Genomic DNA, 24,039 nt, shown 5'->3' with positions numbered 1-24,039 from the left:
ACTGCAAAGGCAGGCTTCATCAGCACCACCACTTTGCAGTGAGCTGGAGGCAGTAGGCTATACATTTTTTGTTGGAAACCTGAAAGTTTGAATACATATTATGAGACATGTCTTACCTTGCTTCAAAGTAGCCTATTCGATATTTTCTTCTGTCACATTAAACCGCTCGTATGTGCGGTGCCCTTTTGACAGCAATGTTTTCCGCTAATGGCATTATGGAACGAACATTCGAGCGTAGCCTACTGCTTTGTGCGCATTGTTGTGCTTATAATGTGAATAAATAGTTTATCAACAATTTAAGCTGAATGTTCAGATCTGTTGCATCATTTTTTTATTTTCTTTATGTAGCCTAGGCCTACTGGTTTTAGGAATTTGGGATCTATCGTCCCACGCCATAATCAGGTTACACACACAATGCATATGGGTCTGGCAGATTACTCAAATGTCCAGTAAATTAAAATGTTGCCGGTCAAATGTCCAGCGACACATTTTCTTAACGGAATCCCTGTACCAATACGACATCTATTGCTATTTGATACTGTGATTATTTTTATTTTTTTGTTACGATTCGATGTTCCAAAAGTATTGCTCCCCATATGTCTGCTGTAGAGGGACAATGGAGCCATGATAAAAGTGCTGAAAAGAAATTAGCTCCCTATTAAAAAGCTATGAAGGAAAATTATTGGAGTTTTGGTCCAGGTACAGCCAACTAGCTAAAAATAATATTGCGATATTGTCAAAACATACAATATCTTCAAAGATGATATCCCGGTATGTGACCAACGACTTAAAAAAAAAAAAAATGTTTTTGTATATATCAGTACTCTGTATAAGGAATTATTGGTCCTCTGCTGTGCCCGTTGATGCCTACACACACACACACACACACACACACACACACACACAGCGTGGCTTTTCCTATCAGCTCTCATTAGATCACATGGTGCTGATGCTGCGTTCCCAAGGCCTTTGATCCCAGTCTCGTACGGCTGGGCCGCTTCCTATTGCCATTGCTCACCTATTGTCAGTCTGTGTGTGTGGGGGTGGGAAGAGAGACTATATATACAAAAAGTATTTGGACACCCCTTCAAATGAGTGGATTGTGCTTTTTCAGCCACACCCGTTGCTGACTGGTGTATAAAATCGAGCACACAGCCATGCAATCTCCTAAGGTAAACATTGGACGTAGAATGGCCTTACTGAGGAGCTTAGTGATTTTCAACGTTTGGGGAAGGCCCCTTCTTGTTTCAGCATGACAATGCCTCCATGCACAAAGCGAGGTCCATTCAGAAATGGTTTTCAAGATCGGTGTAGAAGAACTTGACGGGCCTGCACAGAGCCCTGATCTCAACCCCATCGAACGCTTTTGGGATGAATTGAAACGCCGACTGCGAGCCAGTCATAATACCCGACCTCACTAATGTTCTTGTATCTGAATGGAAGGAAGTCCCCGCAGCAATGTTTAACATCTAGTGGAAAGCCTTCTCAGAAGAGTGGAGGCTGTTACAGCAGCAAGGCGGGGACCCACTCTATATTAATAGCTAGGATTTTCAAAATTGTATTTGTCACATGCGCCGAATACAACAGGTGTAGACCGTACAGTGAAATGGCGAATACAACAGGTGTAGACCGTACAGTGAAATGGCGAATACAACAGGTGTAGACCGTACAGTGAAATGGTGAATACAACAGGTGTAGACCGTACAGTGAAATGGCGAATACAACAGGTGTAGACCGTACAGTGAAATGCTTACTTACAAGCCCTTAACCAACAAGGCAGTTAAGAAAATACCCCCAAAAAGTAAAAGCAACAAATGATTAAAGAGCAGGAGTAAATAACAATAGCGAGACTATATACAGGGGATACCGGTACAGAGTCAATGTGCGGGAGCACCGGTGTCGAGGTAATTGAGGTAATATGTACATGTAGGTAGAGTTATTATAGTGACTATGCATAGATCAGAGTAGCAGCAGTGTGGGGGGGGTATCCATTTGATTAGCTGTAATGGGAGTCTTATGGCTTCGGGGTAGAAGCTGTTTTAGAAGCCTCTTGGTCCTAGACTTGACACTCCGGTACTGCTTGCCATGCGGTAGCAGAGAGAACACTCTGACTAGGGTGGCTGGAGTCTTTGGCAATGGTATAGAGGTCCTGGATGGCAGGAAGCTTGGCCCCGGTGATGTACTGGACCTTGCGCTCTACCCTCTGTAATGCAGCACGGTTGTTTAAGAGCCAATAAAATGGTGGCCATTTTGGAATGAGATGTTCGAAGAGCAGGTCTCCGCATACTTTTGGTTATGGGTGGGCTATTGTCTGACTCCTATTCACTGACTAACTGTTGGGGTGAATATTTCGGGTGCGTACAGCTTGTGCATGATGTAGCTTGCCTGGCTTGCAGAGTTTGCGCTTAAGAGTATTTCATTAGTTACAATGTGCCTAGCAAGTTGTCTGACTGAACACATTGTTCTCTATGAAACTTGGCAAGAGAAGAATGGAGGATAGAGGAAAAAGGGTTAAGCCAATCAATGAATTACAGAATAGGTGACCATGACAGGGAGGACTTGAGCCAGGACAAAGGGCTTAACACCAAGTTAAACTCCTACCTGACTAGCCTGTCTGTCAGCTAAATACTTTCCCAATCCCTTCAAATAGGTCCCAGTGTTTTGTCCTGTTGTGGTCAGGAAGACTCTTGTCCCTAATTCATTGATGGGAAGAGTGCCTTCCTAGAAAGAGGAATTGGCGGGCTCAGCTCAAATGTTTGCAGTACCAAAAAGTCTTGGGGCGCCGGGTTCAAAAGGCGTATTCATGAACGCTGACGAAGGCTTCCTAACCTAATACCTACAGCTGAAGTTGGAAGTTTACATGCACTTAGGTTGGAGTCATTAACTCATTTTTCAACCACTCCACAAATTTCTTGTTAACAAACTATGATTTTGGCAAGTCGGTTAGGACATCTACTTTGTGCATAACACAAGTAATTTTTCCAACACTTGTCTACAGACAGATTATTTCACTTATCATTCACTGTATCACAATTCCAGTGGGTCAGAAGTTTACATACACTAAGTTGACTGTGCCTTTTAAACGGCTTAGAAAATTCCAGAAAATGACGTCATGGCCTTAGAAGCCTCTGACAGGCTAATTGACATCATTTGAGTCAATTGGAGGTGTACCTGTGGATGTACTTCAAGGCCTACCTTCCAACTCAGTGCCTCTTTGCTTGACATCATGGGAAAATCAAAAGAAATCAGCCAAGACCTCAGAAAGAAAATTGTAGACCTCCACAAGTCTGGTTCATCCTGGGGAGCAAAAGTATAAACACCATGGAACCACGCAGCCGTCATACAGCTCAGGAAGAAGACGCGTTCTGTCTCCTAGAGATGAACGCACTTTGGTGCGAAAAGTGCAAATCAATCCCAGAACAACAGCAAAGGACCTTGTGAAGATGCTGGAGGAAACGGGTACAAATATATATCCACAGTAAAACGAGTCCTATATCAACATAATCTGAAAGGCCGCCCAGCAAGGACGAAGCCACTGCTCCAAAACCACCGTAAAAAAGCCAGACTATGGTTTGCAACTGCACATGGGGACAAAGATTGTACTTTTTGGAGAAATGTCCTCTGGTCTGATGAAACAAAAATAAAACTGTTTGGCCATAATGACCATCGTTATGTTTGGAGGAAAAGGGGGGAGGCTTGCAAGCCGAAGAACACCATCCCAACAGTGAAGCACGGGGGTGGCAGCATCATGTTGTGGGGGTGCTTTGTTACAGGAGGGACTGGTGCACTCCACAAAGTAGATAGCATCATGAGGCAGGAATATTATGTGGATATATTGAAGCAACATCTGAAGACATCAGTCAAGAAGTTAAAGCTTGGTGTCAAATGTGTCTTCCAAATGGACAATGACCCCAAGCATACTTCCAGAATTGTGGCAAAATGGTTTAAGGACAACAAAGTCAAGGTATTGGAGTGGCCATCATAAAGCCCAGACATCAATCCTATAGAACATTTGTGGGCAGAACTGAAAAAGTGTGTGTGAGCATGGAGGCCTACAAACCTGACTGTTACACCAGCTGTGTCAGGAGGAATGGGCCAAAATTCACCCAACTTTTTGTAGGAAGCTTGTGGAAGGCTACCCAAAACGTTTCACCCAAGTTAAACAATGTTAAAGGCAATGCTACCAAATACTAATTGAGTGTATGTAAACTTCTGACCCACTGGAATTGTGATGAAAGAAATAAAAGCTGAAATAAATCGTTCTCCCTACTATTCTGACATTTTACATTCTTAAAATAAAGTGGTCATCCTAACTGACCTAAGACAGGGATTTTTACTAGGATTAAATGTCAGGAATTGTGAAAAACTGAGTTTAAATGTATTTGTCTAAGGTGTATGTAAACTTCTGACTTCAACTGTAACTTAGAGTATTTCAGTGGGTTTTTCCTTTTTATAACAATTCCCTCCTGCCACTTGGGTGTTTACAATATAGTATCAGAGCTGATGAGAGCTGTTGATAAGACTGTGGCAGTCACCAGTTTGTTTCCTCTCATGTTGATACTGTGGCAATACCTATCCCAGTAGAGCATGACGGAGTGAGGGTGCGCGGGCCTGTGCCCCAGTAGCTTGTAATGGCATCGTCTGACAGAGAAATGACTATCTCTTGTGCATGCAAGGCTGTCCCTGAGTCCACTCCCTTGGGTTGTGCTGTAGGGTTGGCAGTACCTCTGAGTTTTATACTCTTGAGGTATACAGAAGTCTGTAGGAGTAGAGAATAAATGTTGTTGACTGGACAATAATGTGGTTGCCTTTAATTACAGATGTAGGAAAGGCTTATTCTCCGTAAACCACAAAATAACTGTTTTGGGAGAGACTGCTCTGTGATCTCCAGCCTTGTCACTGAACAGAAATCTGCAATGTATGTTTTTTTTAAATTGTTGTTAACCTCTATCTGTGTGTCTGACATGATTCAAGACACGGAACTGCTCCCTAACATGCTAGACACCCGCGCACGCACACCACAGCAGCTCGTTGTTCAACTGTAGTCATTGATGGATGGATTTGTACCACAGTAGCAGAGTTGACTCTCTGATAGAACACTGATCAACTGGACACTAGTATTGCACCTTGCCTATGCCGCTGGGCCATCGCTCATCAACTGGACACTAGTATTGCACCTTGCCTATGCCGCTGGGCCATCGCTCATCCATGTTCTTATGTACATATTCTCATTCACCCCTTTAGATTTGTGTGTATTGGGTAGTTGTTGTGGAATTGTTAGATTTGTGTGTATTGGGTAGTTGTTGGCGAATTGTTAGATTTCTGTGTATTGGGTAGTTGTTGGCGAATTGTTAGATTTCTGTGTATTGGGTAGTTGTTGGCGAATTGTTAGATTATTTGTGAGATATTCCTGCACTGTTGGAACTAGAAGCACAAGCATTTCGCTACACTCACATTAACATCTGCTAACCATGTGTATGTGACAAATAACATTTGAAGTAGATGGGTGGCTCTGCCACTGTTCTGTATTGCTAGAGCACACACTAAGTAGCTACTGTACTCAGTTCTGCCACTACAGCCTGTACATGATGTCTCAGGCACTCTGGCCATGCAGGACCTACAGCCAAAACAAAAGATCCATGATGCCCCATTTTGGTATTGACATCCTGCCCTCTTGCTCAACCTCCAGCCCAGTGAAGGTGATTATTTGCGATCCGCAGGCTTTGGTAAAGCTGTCCTCTGTTACTGCATGCAGACAGGGCATAGCACAGAACACACACACATACAACACACATACACCGAAGCAGTCCTGTAAAACAAACGCACAACCATACAGTATACCACACACACACACACACACACACACACACACACACACAGAGAGAGAGAGCCTGGTCCGTCAAGAGCTCGAACCCCCTTATGCGCTGACAGAATGACTGTGCTTGGACGAGGCTGCCCTACTTTAGCAGCCCTGCTGGCATACCGCCTGCCCTGGCCTGCACACGTGGCTCTCTTTAGCTGTCTCACTTTCTCTGTCTACCTCTCTCTGTCTACATTTCGATCTTCATATATAGATTTTCTGCCTCTACCTCAGATTTTCTGTCTCTCTTGGACTCTCACCCCCACTCTCCATCCCTCGGTCAGCCCTTTAGTTCCCTTCTATAATCGGTAATCCTGTTTGTCTTCGTCTGTTGTTGGGTTAGTAGATGTGCTACATGGAGTAGTGAAGTTTTGTGTTGAGCTCAGGGAGAAACAGACAGCTCATGACCCTTTGCACTTCCCTTTCTGGTCTCCAAGTTTCCAGGCTTTTGGCATCTCTAGGCTTTGGAGACTTGGCCATGACAGAGGGAAGATCCTTTGTCGTCTTATTTTGGTGTCCATTAAGGAACTCCAATACTGGAGTGGAAAAAGATGGTTTGTTTCTAGAAAAGCCACCGACGTTGTAGTATTGTTCCCTACTGCCTCTGATGCACCACTCTGCCTCTCACAACCCACAGAACCCAGAGTCAGCCATATCTAATCTGAGGTCCAACATCACACGACTCCTCTCCAGCTTCAGGGCTACACACACACACACACACACACACACACACACACACACACACACGTGAATATTAACAGAGCAGTTCCAAATGATGTCAGACCTCAGGCTAGTAACTATGCTATTCAATATATGTATGACTTCCAACTATAGTAACTGTATTTCTCTGAAATGGTATTCATAGAAATGTTAGCTAACAATGGCTGGACTAGATGGCTGGAGTGCTGTAGAGGCCTAAACGTTCTGCTTTTTCTATTAGCTAGCCTAAACCCCATCACAGCCATTAAAAGCCATTCAAACTTCTATAGCAGCATCATAAATTAACCAAACCCATTACGGCCCAAAGAGTGTTCTACCAGCAGCCCCAGTGATGGTCAGTCGCTCCATATTCTCCATCCACACACCCTGAAATAACTCCCTCACTGCCAGCAAATGGATGCTCTATTATCCCTCCTCTCCATTTTATATTAGCTATCTCTCCCTCCATCTTTTTTATTTATTTTTATTTCACCTTTATTTAACCAGGTAGGCAAGTTGAGAACAAGTTCTCATTTACAATTGCCACCTGGCCAAGATAAAGCAAAGCAGTTTGACACATACAACAACACAGAGTTACACATGGAGTAAAACAAACATACAGTAGAAAAAGAAGTCTATGTACAATGTGAGCAAATGAGGTGAGAAGGGAGGTAAAGGCAAAAAAGTCCATGGTGGCAAAGTAAATACAATATAGCAAGTAAAACACTGGAATGGTGGATTTGCAGTGGAAGAAAGTGCAAAGTAGAAATAGAAATAATGGGGTGCAAAGGAGCTAGATAAATAAATACAGTAGGGGAAGAGGTAGTTGTATGGGCTAAATTATAGATGGGCTATGTACAGGTGCAGTGATCTGTGAGCTGCTCTGACAGCTGGTGCTTAGAGCTAGTGAGGGAGATAAGTGTTTCCAGTTTTAGAGATTTCTGTAGTTCGTTCCAGTCATTGGCAGCAGAGAACTGGAAGGAGAGACGGCCAAAGGAGGAATTGGCTTTGGGGGTGACCAGAGAGATATACCTGCTGGAGCGCTGCTACAGGTGGGTGCTGCTATGGTGACCAGTAGGCTGAGATAAGGGGGGACTTTACCTAGCAGGGTCTTGTAGATGACCTGGAGCCAGTGGGTTTGGCGACGAGTATGAAGCGAGGGCCAGCCAACGAGCATACAGGTCGCAGTGGTGGGTAGAATATGGGTCTTTGACCTGCTAGCTGGTGGCTCCCTTCTCTCTTTCTATGCAGACCCTGTCAAATGAGAATAGGAGTGTCTGTATCAGTAAAGAGCTTAGCTGTGAGTAAATAAGCCTGCTGTGCAGTCCTACTGTATCTCATGCTATAGTTAGCTGAGGGTCATTTTAACACTGTTAATGAAGAGCTATCAGATGAGGGTATTTAGTAGCAGCTAGTAGGCCGTGCAGGGCCTGCACAGAGCTACACCAGGCTACTGGGACTGCCTTACATCACCGTCTGCAGCACCTGCCGTGATGGCATACAGAATGAGTTACCGGTAGGGCTGTGACGGTAATTGAATAACCATGTAACCGATGGTTATGGATAAAGACCGTCATGAAAATAAAATAACCTTCTAAACCATTTAACTAGGCTTATGTACATTTTTGGAAAAAATTTTTTTATTAACTTTATTTTCATGTAGATTAACCTAAGAGTGGTCGTTTTGTCTACAATATGTTTACTAATGATTATAAGCAATTGTTTTGCTAACTTAGTCTGTGTTGAGCTCTACATCTCCTCCTCTTTCTGGCGTTTGATGCTGGAGCAGCTAATCCACTCGACACGTAGGTGTTGAAGCAGTAGCCTATAGGCACTTCAGTAAAAACATTGTTAGATATGTGGACTTTATTTTATACGGGGGGGGGGGTTCATTGCTTGCTTGTAAGTAAATAAATCTGTCTTTTAAAAAGGTTGGATGTGACTTCATTTAATTCTTCAACATCAATCGTCATGGAAATGTCTCTGAGGCCTAGAATGCCTAATGTTTGTCAAATGGACAATGTGCCAATCCTCTCCAACCTGGCATGGTATAATTGGATACGGAATATTTTCTTAATTTATAGAGTAATCAACGTTGATAAATAGGATATGGACATGTTTGGTGTATTTGTTTCTATTTGAATGACTTTCAACTTCATTTTCATACTATAGCATAGCTGTCTCGCTGCTCTTCGTTTTGTCCTTGTCAATTCATTATTTCACAGGCTTTATGGAAGTAGGCCTAGGTATTCAAATAAGGAAAGGAGAAATTTGCTGTTGTGTCTGACGTATGCTGGTAGCCTGTCTGGACTGTCTGGACTCCATCACTTTAATAAATATCAACCACCCCTGTCATGTTCAAGTATTGTGAAAGGCCTTTTTTTCAGTAGCTTAGGTTGAATTATTTCTCATTACGGCGTCCTCTGTTTGAAGAACATATACCAATGCCATCGAATAACCACAGCAGTAGGGTTTCTGACGTTATGTGACTATTTCAGGAAAAGTGGGAGAAAACCCATTGGACTTCGTGTGAATGGTTTTGTGCGTCGAAATAGGATCCGTTTTATTATTTTTTTATATGCAGAAAAGCCAACAGACAAGGACAATGTAGGCATATCTTTATTTAATAATCATTTTGATAATTAATTGTCATTCCGAAAATGCGACGGATCCACTCCAACCTGGCATTTCTTAATTTGTAGATTCATATTTATAAAGCAATAATAATAAAAGCCGATGTTTAATGTTTTATTAATGTTTAAAGTTTTATTAAGAAGCATATCAATGTTAGTGTACAAACAGAATTGTGACCTCCCAACAGTAACATGCGTTTAAACAAAATGGACACATTAAAAACATTACAAAAAATACATGAACAATGAAAGGAAAAAGCAGTAACAAAGTGGAATGCAATACACTGTGCTTGGGTTTGGGCACCTGTGCTTGTGTTGTGTGAGTGTTGTCATGCAGTGAGGTGTGTGTGTGTGTGTACAGAGGGAGGGAGGAAGGTCAGTGTGGTGGTGCTATACCTTCATCAGACACACTGGCAGGTTGGAGCTGGGAATGCAGGTCTTCGGTTAGTATTCATAAAGGAAACTGTGTTACTCATGTCTGGCACACCTGTGAGCTCACACACAACGCTGTGTGCCATCACGTCAGGACAAACACCCTCCCTGATCATCATTTGTCACAGACAAACACCCTTCCCGATCTATCAGAACTAGAGGTCGACCAATTATGATTTTTCAACGCCGATACCGATTATTGGAGGACCAAAAAAGGCCAATGCCGTTTTTATTTTTTTGTTTGTTTAATTTTTTTTTTAATTATTTATTATAGGTTTTTATTTTTTTTTGTAATAATGACAATTACAACAATAAATAATGAAACATGTTCAATTTGGTTTAAATAATGCAAAAGAAAGTGTTGGAGAAGAAAGTAAAAGTGCAATATGTGCCGTGTAAAAAAAAGCCAACGTTTAAGTTCCTTGCTCAGAACATGAGAACATATGAAAGCTGGAGGTTCCTTTTAACATGAGTCTTCAATATTCCCAGGTAAGAAGTTTTAGGTTGTAGTTATTATAGGACTATTTCTCTCTCTACGATTTGTATTTCATATACCTTTTGACTATTGGATGTTCTTATAGGCACTTTAGTATTGCCAGTGTAACAGTATAGCTTCCGTCCCTCTCCTCGCTCCTACCTGGGCTCGAACCAGGAACACATCGACAACAGCCACCCTCGAAGCAGCGTTACCCATGTAGAGGAAGGGAAACACCTACCCCAAGTCTCAGAGCGAGTGACGTTTGAAACGCTATTAGCGCGCACCCGGCTAACTAGCTAGCCATTTCACATCGGTTACACCAGCCTAATCTTGGGAGTTGATAGGCTTGAAGTCATAAACAGCGCAATGCATTGCGAAGGGCTGTTTGAATGAATGCTTACGAGCCTGCTGCTGCCTACCATCGCTCAGTCAGACTGCTCTATCAAATCATAGACTTATAACATAATAAGACACAGAAATACGAGCTTTAGGTCATTAATATGGTAGAATCCGGAAACTATCATCTCGAAAACAAAACGTTATTCCTGTTACATTGCACAACCTTCAATGTTATGTCATAATTACGTAAAATTCTGGCAAATTAGTTCGCAACAAGCCAGGCGGCCCAAACTGCTGCATATACCCTGACTCTGTTTGCAAGAGAAGTGACACATTTTCCCTAGTTAAAAGAAATTCATGTTAGCAGGCAATATTAACTAAATATGCAGGTTTAAAAATATATACTTGTGCATTGATGTTTATGGTTGGAGCAACGTGTACCTAAGCGATTATATGCAATGCAGGACAAGCTAGATAAACTAGTAATATCATCAACCATGTGTAGTTAACTAGTGATTATGATTGATTGTTTTTTATAAGATAAGTTTAATGCTAACTAGCAACTTACCTTGGCTTCTTACTGCATTCGCGTAACAGGCAGGCTCCTCGTGGAGTGCAATGTAAAGCAGGTGGTTAGAGCGTTGGAGTAGTTAACCGTAAGGTTGCAAGATTGAATTCCTGAGCTGACAAGGTGAAAATCTGTCGTTCTGCCCCGAACAAGGCAGTTAACCCACCGTTCCTAGGCCGTCATTGAAATTAAGAATGTGTTCTTAACTGACTTGCCTAGTTAAATAAAGGTCAATTTTTTTTATAATAAATTCGTCCAAAAATACCGATTTCCGATTGTTATGAAAACTTGAAATTGGCCCTAATTAATCGGCCATTCCGATTAATCGGTCGACCTCTAATCAGAACCACATCAGGACTTTCTCTGAACAAATGACTAGATCAGACTGGCCTGGGTCAGAGATGTGGCGCTGGTGTTGGGTGGGAATGTCAGGGTTAGGTAAAGCATGGATTGTTGTCCTAATGCAGGGAGATTCATCTTCCCTCCACATTCTAATGGATCTCTATTGTTATAGTGGACTGGACACAGGCTGTGTGTCTGTTTTGAATGCAGTCTGTTGGTACAATGGGCTATGCCCTGTATTCCCATCCCTCTCTCTCCCTCTCTGGCCCTTTTGTATGTCCTTAAACCCAACAGGAAATATCAAGGGATTTGGCTGGCCATAACTGGTGTTTGTGTGTTTAATGCACCCACTCTGGTCTCTGAGGCGAGCAGGGAAACGCCCTGACGTGGTTCTGGATCAGATATGTCTGCTCAACCACAATGCCAAAGCCTTTCTAAACGATGTCTGTCATTTGCCTGAATGTGGGTTCCAATCACAAATCACCTCTTATTGCATCCCAATACTCTGAAGTAGCTTGACGCTTCCTCTTCCGTCTCCTTTCCTTCATCTACACTGAACTGTGCAAATTGGACAGATGCCTAGTGGGATCTGGTCATTCAACATAATATCTGTCCTGTAGTTTCAGATCAATTCAGGGTTTGCTTTGCAGTAGTTCCAGACCCCCACTGTGTGTGATTTCCACCATAAGCTATCTGTCTGTATGAGCAGTGGCAGGTTTTATGTCTACCTGTTGACTAAGCCCCCTGTGAAGAGTAGAAAACAGACAGATGGAGAGGGGAAAAAAGAGCGTGAGGGCGGCAGTAGACTAGAAGTGTCAATGTGCTGAGTCAGTGGAATGCCTGAGGCTCTTCCCTATTTACTGACATTGACTGACTACAGGAACACAGTTATTTTCCTCTCCCTCCCCCTCTCTAGTCTCTCTATTAATCACATTCCTCTCCTCTCTCTAGTCTCTCTATTAATCGCGTTCCTCTCCCTTCTCTAGTCTCTCTATTAATCGCGTTCCTCTCCCCTCTCTAGCCTCTTTCCCTGCTCCAGGCTGTAGTTTCCGCTAGATGGGATCATCTCCCCAATCCTAAACTTAACCATTAGTGGGGAAAATGCAAAACTGACCCGAGATCAGTGTCTCTATAGGGGCAACTTCAACATACACCTCTCATTCCCCCCACTCTCTTGTCTGCAGGGTCCTCCTCTCCACTTGTTAGATAATGACCAGAACTAGGTCACATTCCTCCCCTAAAGCTGCTCCTTCTAGCAGAGGTAACTTTTCTGCCCCTCTTTTTGCTTCTCTTCCTTTGAGAGAAGGAATGTTACCAGACTAGAAGCTGTTAGGCTCATCTCAGTTCTACACACTTGGCCTCTTCATTAGTCAGTCAGCCTCCCTGTAAAACTGGACTTTGTTCAACACTATGATTCACACATTGTGTAGAGAAGAGCCTTGTCCACACTAGTGCTCTATGCTGCAGTGGATGATCAGACTTCAGTAGATTGTACAACACCCACGGGCACACGCATGCACACACGAGGGTGACCACTTGTAGCAGATTGTGTGGGACAGTCCTGCATTTTAGCCCTTTGTCCCGCAACCGAACAATCATGTCCCGCATTTTATCAACAAATTCAATCTCTACTAATTTAGGGGAAAAAAGGGAGATTTGTTCCGTATTTCAGTCAGACATTAAAAACCTAGCTCTTGCAGTCACGTTGGGCTTCTGAAAATATATTTCATAAGGATGTGGTACTGGTGACATTAAACACTTCTCCAGTCGATGAGATCTGATATTCTGCTCAGTGCAAGACGAGACGTAGGCCTATTGTTAAACTCAGGTTTTCTTGGCCAAATATTCCCAGATTTTCATCAAACGTGTTCTCGTTTTTGCATCACAAACTTTAGCAAATTTTGCGAGATTGGTTGGATTGAAACTATATGGCCTTCCTGTATTTTATTTAACACCATCTGCGCTAATTTGCTCACAATTTTTTTTAAAGATCTAAATGCATATTCCTATGAAACTGATTGAGATCAAATGAATGGCATGCAGATGTAGTTTGGACATTTCACCTGTAAAACATGAAGAGTTAACATTCATGATTGACCGTGATGGCCTATTTTTTAAATGAAGTATGTTATGTCTAACTTGGTGTTTGAGGATATTGAAAATATACCATTTTCTTGAGACCATATGTGTGGGCATAGGCAGACATTGCAATTGGAGGATGCATTTTATGCATATTCTAGAGTTATATTCAATAGGAAAAAATCTGTGAAATCAAATTTTATTGGTCACATACACATGGTTAGCAGATAATGTGAGTGTAGCGAAATGCTTCCAGAAGTGCAGTAATATCTAACAAGTAATCCAACAACTACCTAATACACACAAATCTAAAGGGGTGAATGAGAATATGTACATGTATGGATGAGCGATGGCCGAGCGGCATAGGCAAGGTGCAATAGAAAAAGAACACAGTATATACATGAGTAATGTAAGCTATGTAAACATTATTAAAGTGGCAGTGATTGGGTCTCCATGTAGGCAGCAGCCTCTCTGAGTTAGTGATGGCTGTTCAACAGTCTGATGGCCTTGAGATGGAAGCTGTTTTTCAGTCTCTCGGTCCCAGCTTTGATGCACCTGTACTGACCTCGCCTTCTGGATGTTAGTGGGGTGAACAAGCAGTGGCTCAGGTGGTTGTTGTCCTTGATCTTTTTGTCCTTCCTGTGACATCGGGTGCTGTAGGTATCCTGGAGGGCAGGTAGTTTGTCCCCGGTGATGTGTTGTGCAGACCTCACTACCCTCTGGAGAGCCTGGCGGTTGAGGGTGGTGCAGTTATCGTACCAGGCGGTGATACAGACCGACAGGATGCTCTCAATTGTGGATCCGTAAAAGTTAGTCTACACTGTCAGAAACTGTCTCAGGGAAGCTTATCTGCATGCTCATCATCCTCCACCAGGGTCTTGGCCGGACTGCAGTTCGGCGTCGTAACCGACTTAGGTGGGCAAATGCTCACCTTCGATGCTCAATGGCACCCTGGAGAAGTGTGCTCTTCACAGATGAATCCCATTTTCAACTGTACTGGGCAGATGGCAGACGTGTGTGGGCGAGCTGTTTGCTGATGTGAACAGAGCACCCTATGGTGGCGGTGGGGTTATGGTATGGGCAGACATAAGCTACGGACAACGAACACATTGCATTTTATCGATGGCAATTTGAATGCACAGAGATACCGTGACGCGATCTTGAGGCCCATTGTCACATCTTTCATCCATCATTATCACCTTATGTTTCAGTATGATAATGCACGGCCCCATGTCGCAAGGATCTGTACACAAATCCTGGAAGCTGAAAATGTCCCAGTTCTTCCATGGCCTGCATACTCACCAGACATGTCACCTATTGAGCATGTTTGATGCTCTTTATTGATGTGTAGGACACCGTGTTCCAGTTCCCGCCAATATCCGGCAACTTCGCACAGCCATTGAAGCGTGGGGCCACAATCAACAACCTGAACAGCTCTATATGAAGGAGACATGTCACCCTGCATGCGGCAAATGGTCACACCACATACTGACTGGTTTTCAGATGTCATTTTTTTAAGTGATCTGTGACCAGATGCATTTCTGTATTCCCAGTCATGTGAAATCCATAGATTAGGACTTAATGAATTTATTTCAATTGACTTTTCCCTATATGAACTGTAACTCATTTAAAGTCTTTGAAATTGCTGAATGTTGCAGGTTTTTTTTTGTTCAGTGTAGTAAGGAACTCCTGTCACCTGGTTGTCTAGGTCTTAATTGAACGGCAAAAAAACCTGCAGACACTAGGCCTTTGACACTCCTGCCCTTACACATAGGCCTGTCAGCATACAGTATACCCCCACCTCACCAGCCCTGGTCGCACATCGACCATTCTCCCATCCTCACGTATGTGACATTTGAAGCAGTACATAGTTGAAAGCTATGGCTCTAAGTTTAGCTGTGGCTGTATCCACCCTACAGCTCATATTATGGTCTGATTGTGTGTGCTGCCTCTTACATTACCTACCCACACTGCCATATACAGTTGAAGTCGGAAGTTTACATACACCTTAGCCAAATACATTTCAACTCAGTTTTTCACAATTCCTGACATTTAATCCTAGTAGAAAATCCCTGTTTTAGGTCAGTTAGGATCACCACTTTATTTTAAGAATGTGACATGTCAGAATAATAGTAGGGATTTTATTTCAACTTCTATTTATTTCATCACATTCGCACTGGGTCAGAAGTTTACATACATTCAATTAGTATTTGGTAGCATTGCCTTTAAGTTGTTTAACTTGGGTCAAACGTGTCGGGTAGCCTTCCACAAGCCTCCCACAATAAGTTGGGTGAATTTTGGCCCATTCCTCCTGACAGAGCTGGTGTAACTGAGTCAGGTTTATAGGCCTCCTTGCTCACACGCTTTTTCAGTTCTGCCCACAAATGTTCTATAGGATTGGTGTCAGGGCTTTGTGATGGACACTCCAATACCTTGACTTTGTTGTCCTTAAGCCATTTTGCCACAACTTTGGAAGTGTGCTTGGGGTCATTGTCCATTTGGAAGACCCATTTGCAACCAAGCTTTAACTTCCCGACTGATGTTTTGAGATGTTGCTTCAATATATCCACATAATTTTCCATCCTCATAATGCCATCTATTTTGTGAAGTGCACCAGTCCCGCATGCAGCAAAGCACACCCCACAACATGATGCTGCCACCCCCGTGCTTCACGGTTGGGATGGTGTTCTTCGGCTTGCAAGCTTCCCTCTTTTTCCTCCAAACATAACGATGGTCATTATGGCCAAACAGTTATATTGTTGTTTCATCAGACCAGAGGACATTTCTCCAAAAAGTACCATCTTTGTCCCCATGTGCAGTTGCAAACCGTAGTCTGGCTTTTTTATTTCGGTTTTGGAGCAGTGGCTTCTTCCTTGCTGAGCGGCTTTTCAGGTTATGTCGATACAGGACTCGTTTTACTGTGGATATAGATACTTTTGTACCGGTTTCCTCCAGCATCTTGATAAGGTCCTTTGCTGTTGTTCTCGGATTGATTTGCACTTTTCGCACCAAAGTACGTTAATTTCTAGAAGACAGAACGCGTCTCCTTCCTGAGAGGTATGTCGGCTGCGTGGTCCCATGGTGTTTATTCTTGCGTACTATTGTTTGTACAGATGAATGTGGTACCTTCAGACGTTTGGAAATTGCTCCCAAGGATGAACCAGACTTGTGGAGGTCTACAACTTTTTTTTCTGATGTCTTGGCTAATTTCTTTTGATTTTCCCATGATGTCAAGCAAAGAGGTTTGAAGGTAGGCCTTGAAGTACATCCACAGGTACACCTCCAATTGACTCAAATTATGTCAATTAGCCTATCAGAAGCTTCTAAAGCCATGACATTTTCTGGAATTTTCCAAGCTGTTTAAGGGCACAGTCAACTTAGTGTATGTAAACATCTGACCCACTGGAATTGTGATATAATGAAATAATCTGTCTGTAAACAATTGTTTGAAAAAGGACTTGTGTCATGCACAAAGTAGATGTCCTAACCGACTTGCCAAAACTATAGTTTGTTAACAAGAAATTTGGAGTGGTTGAAAAATGAGTTTTAATGACTCCAGCCTATGTAAACTTCCGACTTCAGCCGTATCATCTCTCTGCCTATGGGGCGCCGGTTTAGAGCTGGAGCTGGGTGTATGTACAAAGTGGTGATGCTATGTGATTAGGCCCTCATTGCAACACCATCAGCACTGGATAATTAGATGCATGGATCATGTGCTCTGTAGATAAGGAGGATGAGGAAAAGGACATGTGCATCAGTCAAGATAAAGATAAATAGAGTGAAATAATCAATCAAATGTATTTATAAAGCCCTTTTTACATCAGCCTATGTCAGAGTGCTATACAGAAACCCAGCCTAAAACCCCAAACAGCAAACAATGCAGCTGTAGAAGCACAGTGGCTAGAAAGGCAGGAACCTAGGAAGAAACCTAGAGAGGAACCAGGCTTTGAGGGGTGGTCAGTCCTCTTCTGGCTGTGCCGGGTGGAGATTATAACAGTACATGGCCAAGATGTTCAAACGTTCATAATGACCAGCAGGGTCAAATAAAAATAATAATCACAGTGGTTGTAGAGGGTGCAACAGGTCAGCACCTCAGGAGTAAATGTCAATTGGCTTTTCATAGCCGAGCATTCAGAGTTAGACAGCAGGTGCGGTAGAGAGTCAGTCTCAAACAGCAGGTCCGGGACAAGGTAGCACGTCCAGTGAATAGGTCAGGGTTCCATAGCCGCAGGCAGAACAGTTGAAACTGGAGCAGCAGCACGACCAGGTGGACTGGGGACAGCAAGGAGTCATCAGGCCAGGTAGTCCTGAGGCATGGTCCCAGGGCTCAGGTCCTCCGGGAAGAGAATTAGAGGGAGCATACTTAAATTCACACACGACACCGGATAAGAAAGGATAATTACATCAGACATAAGACTGACCCTAGGTCCCTGACACAAACTACTACAGCATAGATACTGGAGGCTGAGACGAGGTGTCGGGAGACACTGTGACCCCGTCTGACCATACCCACGACAGGGCCAACCAGGCAGGATATAACCCCACCCACTTTGCAAAAGCACAGCCCCCACACCACTGGAGGGATATCCGCAAACCACCAACTTACTACCCTGAGACGAGGCTGAGTATAGCCCACGAAGATCTCCCCCACGGCACGAACCCGAGGGTGCGCCAACCCGGACAGGAAGATCCCGTCAGTGACTCAACCCACTCAAGTGACACACCACTCCTAGGGACAGCATGGAAGAGCACGAGTAAGCCAGTGACTCAGCCCCCGTACTAGGGTCAGAGGCAGAGAATCCCAGTGGCGAGAGGGGAACCAGCCAGGCAGACGGCAAGGTCGGTTTGTCGCTCCAGTGCCTTTCCGTTCACCTTCGCCCCCCCTGGGCCAGACTACACTCAATCATAGGACCTACTGAAGAGATGAGTCTTCAATAAAGACTTAAAGGTTGAGAACGAGTCTGCGTCTCTCACATGGATAGGCAGACCATTCCATAAAAATGGCTCAGTAACTCTATAGGAGAAAGCCCTGCCTCCAGTTGTTTGCTTAGACATTCTAGGGGAAATAAGGAGGCCTGTGTCTTGTGACCGTAGCGTCCATCTAGGTATGTACGGCAAGACCAGATCGGAGAGATAGGTAGGCGCAAGCCCATGTAATGCTTTGTAGGTTAGCAGTAAAACCTTGAAATCAGCTCTAGCCTTAACAGGAAACCAGTGTAGGGAGGCTAGCACTGGAGTAATATATGATCAGGTTTTTTTTTGGTTCTAGTCAAGATTCTAGTGCTAAATATGGCTGCTAACTGAAGTATATTTAGTGCTTTATCCAGGTAGCCAGAAAGCAGAGCATTGCAGTAGTCTAATCTAGAAGTGACAAAAGCATGGATTAGTTTTTCTGCATAATTTTTTGACAAAACGCTTTTGATTTTTGCAATTACGAAGATGAAAAAAAAAAAATGCTGTCCTTGAAAATATACTTGAAGTTTGTCAAAAGAGAGATCAGGGTCCAGAGTAACGCCGAGGTCCTGCAGTTTTTTTTATTTGAGACGACTGTACAACATCAAGATTTAATTGTCAGATCCAACAGAAGATCTCTTTGTTTCTTGGTACCTAGAACTAGCATCTCTGTTTTGTCTGAGTTTCAAGTTAAAGAATGTATAGACTTATGTTATGCTCTATATTGATTAGCCTAGAGCAGGTATTCCCAAACTGGTGTACATGCAATGCCGTCGGGGGTACGCCCAATTAAAAATGCAATTCACATTTGTAGAAAATCATATTTTTTTTTATTCACATTTTCAAACAGTCCATTTATATTTTCCAACGGGGCTATACATTTGGGTGAGGTTTTTTTCTCACCTGAGTAGCCTCGTTTCACTGCCAAAAATAAAATTAAATAATCTAGTGTTCAAAAATAACAATGTCAAATACAGGTAGCCTAGTCAAATAATTAACATCCCAATCACATTAAACGTTAGTCTCTCGCGGGAATTCCACTAACGGTCCGTATGTAGCCAAACATAGCTGCTGCTGATGTTGGTATCTGTACTGATGGTGCCAAAGCCATGACAGGGAGACATAGTGGAGTGGTAACGCGCATGCAAGCAGTTGCTCCCGATGCCTCTTGGGTGCACTGCAGCATCCACAGAGAGGCTCTTGCTGCCAAGATAATGCCTGACAGCTTGAAAGACGTTTTGGACACTACAGTGACAATGGTTAACTTTGTTAAAGCAAGGCCCCTGAACTCTCGTGTATTTTCTGCATTAAGCAATGATATGGGCAGCGACCATGTAACGCTTTCACAACATACAGAAGTGCACTGGTTATCAAGGGGCAAGTATTGACACGTTTTTTTTAAATTGAGAGACAAACTTCGTTTTCTTTACTGACCGTAATTTTCACTTGTCTGACCGCTTGCATGATGATGAGTTTCTCACATGACTGGCCTATCTGGGAGATCTTTTTTCTTGCCTGAATGATCTGAATCTAGGATTACAGGGACTCTCCGCAACTATATTCAATGTGCGGGACAAAACTGAGGCTATGATTAAGAAGTTGGAGCTCTTCTCTGTCTGCATTAACAAGGACAACACACAGGTCTTTCCATCATATGATTTTTGTGTGTGCAAATGAACTCAAGCTTACGGACAATGTCAAATGTGATGTAGCGAAGCACCTGAGTGAGTTGGGTGTGCAATTACACAGGTACTTTCCAGAAATGGATAACACAAACAACTGGATTTTCCCTTTCATGCCCTGCTTCCAGTCCACTTACCGATATCTGAACAAGAGAGCCTCATCAAAATTGCAACAAGCAGTTCTGTGAAAATGTAATTTAATCAGAAGCCACAGCCAGATTTCTGGGTTGGGCTATGCTCAGAGTATCCTGCCTTGGCAAATCGTGCTGTTAAGACACTGAGGCCCTTTGCAACCACGTACCTATGTAAGAGTGGTTTCTCAGCCCTCGCAAGCATGGAAACTAAATACAGGCACAGACTGTGTGTGGAAAATGATTTAAGACTGAGACTCTCCAATACAACCCAACACTGCAGAGTTATGTGCATCCTTTCAAGCACACCCTTCTCATTAACCTGTGGTGAGTTATTCACAGTTTGATGAACAAATAAGGTTTTATATGTAAGATGGTTAAATAAAGCAAAATTCTTTATTTGTTCCCTGGTCCTATAAGAGCTCTTTGTCACTTCCCACGAGCCGGATTGTGACCACACACACACATACTACATGTATTTTGTGTGTGTGTGTGTGTGGCAGGCTTACAATTATGGGTACGCAGCTGGAGGTTGAATGTTTTTGAAGGGGTACGGACTATAAAAAGTTTGGGAACCACTGGTCTAGAAGATCAGAGTCCTTAACGTCACCATGGTAAACAACACATTCACCTTTCTCAGGATCCTCTCAAGTCCTGCCATCAAACTAAAAGGCTAAAACATAGTCCAGATTGTGTGTGGCCTGACAGTGATGTCTGAGTGGTCAAGGTGAAGGTTTCAGATCAAGTTTAGATTCATACTGGGCTTAAGAGGCCAGGCCCGAGGGAAAAGTACATTGTGTAAAAAACATTTAATTAAAGTGTGTGTGAAGCTTAACATTGTGGACATGTTCAGGCAGGCCCCTCGCTCATTGAGCCCTTCCTCCTCTCCCGCCACATCACCTCGGCCTTTACCCCTCTAATCAGATAAACACAAAAATACCCTGCTCTACCTCTCTTGTTTCTCCTATTTATCTCGATGTTGTGCTCTTATGCAATATTAGACCTTTCCAGACTTTCTCTCTAGCACTAAGATCAAAAGGAATCCAGTGGCAGAGATGGCATCTGCAGGGCAGTTCTACAGTAGTTTGGTTCAGTGTCCAGCAAGCCCAGTCCTGTTCCTGTAAGGCAGCGGTGGCAAAGTTTGCATGGGGGTTGGGAACTTTTGCAAAGCTGTCAAGGGTGGCTACTTTGAAGAATATCAAATATATTTTAACACTTTTTCGTTGTTGTTGGTTACTACACTATTCCATATGTGTTATTTAATAGCTTTGATGTCTTCACTAATATTCTAAAATAGTAAAAATAAAGAAAATCCCTGGAATGAGTAAGTGTCCAAACTTTTGACTGGTAGTGTGTTTTTAATTCCCCCCACACACACCCGACAGCGTTGGTACCCCAGCTGTATTGTTCATTGTGTGTTACTGAGCCTGTCTCTGTCTTCCAGGTACCCCAGAAGTCATGTGTGTTGTTCAGAGCACAACTCGTCAGGTCCAGTTGTGTCTAGTGGAGACGGCAGCCCCCCAGAGCATCTTCACAACCATGAGCATGCGCAGTACCACCGGACGGACCACAAGGTGAGGAGTTGTCTAAAGCACAAACAGACTGGACCACCAGGCTAATAATCCACAACTACACCTAGAATCACTTAGTATGGTGTTTCAGCCAGAAAGGATCATGATCAGACCCACCTAAAGCATTTATTTTCCTCTGACCTCCATTTCAACAAAGCCATGGGCGTGAATGTGTTGGGGGGGGCTTGTGTAGTCCTATATCTGGGGTCATACGTGACCTCCGGTGAAAGACGGAGGAGAGAAGGCCATAATGAGTTTGGAATTTGGCCTGGGGAGTGGAGGAGAGGTGTGTGTGTGTGTGTGTGTGTGTGTGTGTGTGTGTGTGTGTGTGTTCCTGACCTCTGGCTAGAGGTGAGAGGGGGGGGTGGTATTTGGCTGAAGAGTAATGTAAGACTTACCATTGGTGGTTGTTGTGCATTTGATTGTTGACGCGACCTCCTCCCAGCCACTATCTCTGGCCACTAGGCTGAGAGCAGGTCTGCTTGCCCGGCCATGGTGTCTTCCTGAGACCATGATAACGGTAATGTATCCAGGTCAGACCAGGGGCAGGCCACAGTTCACTCAGCTTTCCCCCAGACCCCACTAGGCCTCACTCAGACTTTGTTTTGACAGTATTAGCCAAATAAAGACTAATCCCTCTTAAACGGTCTCAGCCCATATCCACATACAACTCTGAACTGGGGGCCTGAGGGAGAGGGGTGGGGGGCCTGAGGGAGAGGGGTGGGGGGCCTGAGGGAGATGGGTGGGGGGCCTGAGGGAGATGGGGTGGGGGCCTGAGGGAGAGGGGTGGGGGGCCTGAGGGAGAGGGGTGGGGGGCTGCAATGTAAACACATATTTAGTCCTCCATGGGCATGCAAGTACAAGCCTGCTGCATGCTGGCATACTGTCAATGTACACATGGCAAACAGGCCTGTCTGTACTGTCGGAGCCGTGCTGTCAGTCCCTTATAGAACAGCCTTTTGTTCTGTCCCTCAGTCTAACAAAGAACTGTTTCTCAGCCTGAGACGCTCACTCATTCTGTTTGTGGTGTTTTTCTATCATTCTGTCATGTCTTCCGGCAAAAGAGGCTAGCCTAGTTCAGTTTACCATAGTTTCTGTAGAATTAAACTGTTCTAACGGCGCCTGTTCCCCAGATGGAGTCGCCGAGGACACACACACACTCCTCCTACGACGTGGGACTGGAGACAGAGAGGGCTGCACTAGAGGAGCCCAACACGCACAACACTGAACAGGTAACAGACACACACACACACTCCTCCTACGACGTGGGACTGGAGACAGAGAGGGCTGCACTAGAGGAGCCCAACACACACAACACTGAACAGGTAACACACACGCACACACACAGAGAGAGAATTGAATTTGTGTGTGTTTTCCAGACTGTGAATCAGGAGGAGCCTGTAGTAGTAGAGGTCTGGTCAGCTCCAGAACCACACGATGATCCTGAACCCCACGCTGCTGCTGCTGCTGAGCCTCACACACACACCCACCCAGAGCCCGATACACAACTCCCTCCCCTCCAGGACCAGGCAACTCCACCCTCCTCCACCCCATCACCCAGCGATGACCTAGCCCAGGACCAAGCCTCCACAGACCCCCCAGCCCCGGCCGAGACCCGCAGTGATGCCCTGGCAGAACCCAGCCCAGCCCCGGCCACAGAAGACCCCCAACACACACCTACCTCTACCTCTCACACCCCTGCTCCAGCCCCAGCCAGGTAAGCTGCTTCATTCTATAGCTAGATGACTCCTGGTATCTCCAGGAGTGAGGAGTATAATTTTTGTCTAGTACTTTCTTTTTGCTAGCTAGGGCCACCTACTTTAAGTGCTCCCGGTCTTCCTAATAGCCCACTTGGTGTGTGTGAACTGCTGACTGCTCATAACTTGAAGATTAGTTGTTGACACATCAACCAGGATTAAGGGACAGGAAGGATCCACATCACTCGCTCACTTGAATATCTTCCCTAGTTACTTTCAGATCTAATTTTGCAGCTTTGGAAACTATGTCTATCTCAGTTCGCTCCTCTTCATGTAGGCTTTAAAGACACTCCCCAAACCTTGGCTGCAACCCTTCTAATTTAGTGTGCCCTGCGAGAACAATGTGGAATTCCTGGTCTTCGGCAGCGTTTTGGAACTTCCGAGTTCATCTCAGCCTATGCTGCCCTGACGAAGACCCAGACGAAGACATGGATTACCCGAGAGAACACTGCTACTCCAGCTGCTCTCCATCTGACTACATTTTCTCTCATAGTCCAAGAGCATCTGGTCGTCGC

General features: G+C 44.1%; 1 protein-coding gene across 9 annotated transcripts in view; it reads left to right on the top strand.

Moving 5' to 3' along the window:
• suco (SUN domain containing ossification factor) overlaps positions 1-24,039 on the top strand; it is an 89,305-nt gene that overhangs the window by 31,662 nt on the left and 33,604 nt on the right. For all 9 annotated transcript variants that reach the window (XR_006756932.1, XM_014216861.2, XM_014216862.2 and 6 more), the window contains exons 2-4: positions 21,641-21,770; positions 22,901-22,999; positions 23,147-23,484. Coding sequence is in view for 8 of the 9 variants with exons in the window: in XM_014216861.2 (XP_014072336.2) it covers positions 21,641-21,770; positions 22,901-22,999; positions 23,147-23,484 (567 nt within the window). In the remaining variant the exon portion in view is untranslated. The remainder of the gene's footprint in view (positions 1-21,640; positions 21,771-22,900; positions 23,000-23,146; positions 23,485-24,039) is intronic.

Source organism: Salmo salar, chromosome ssa10, assembly GCF_905237065.1.
Source record: "Salmo salar chromosome ssa10, Ssal_v3.1, whole genome shotgun sequence".
Taxonomy (NCBI): domain Eukaryota; kingdom Metazoa; phylum Chordata; class Actinopteri; order Salmoniformes; family Salmonidae; genus Salmo; species Salmo salar.
Note: the sequence above shows the minus strand (reverse complement) of the source record. Positions and strands in the feature narration are given on the sequence as shown.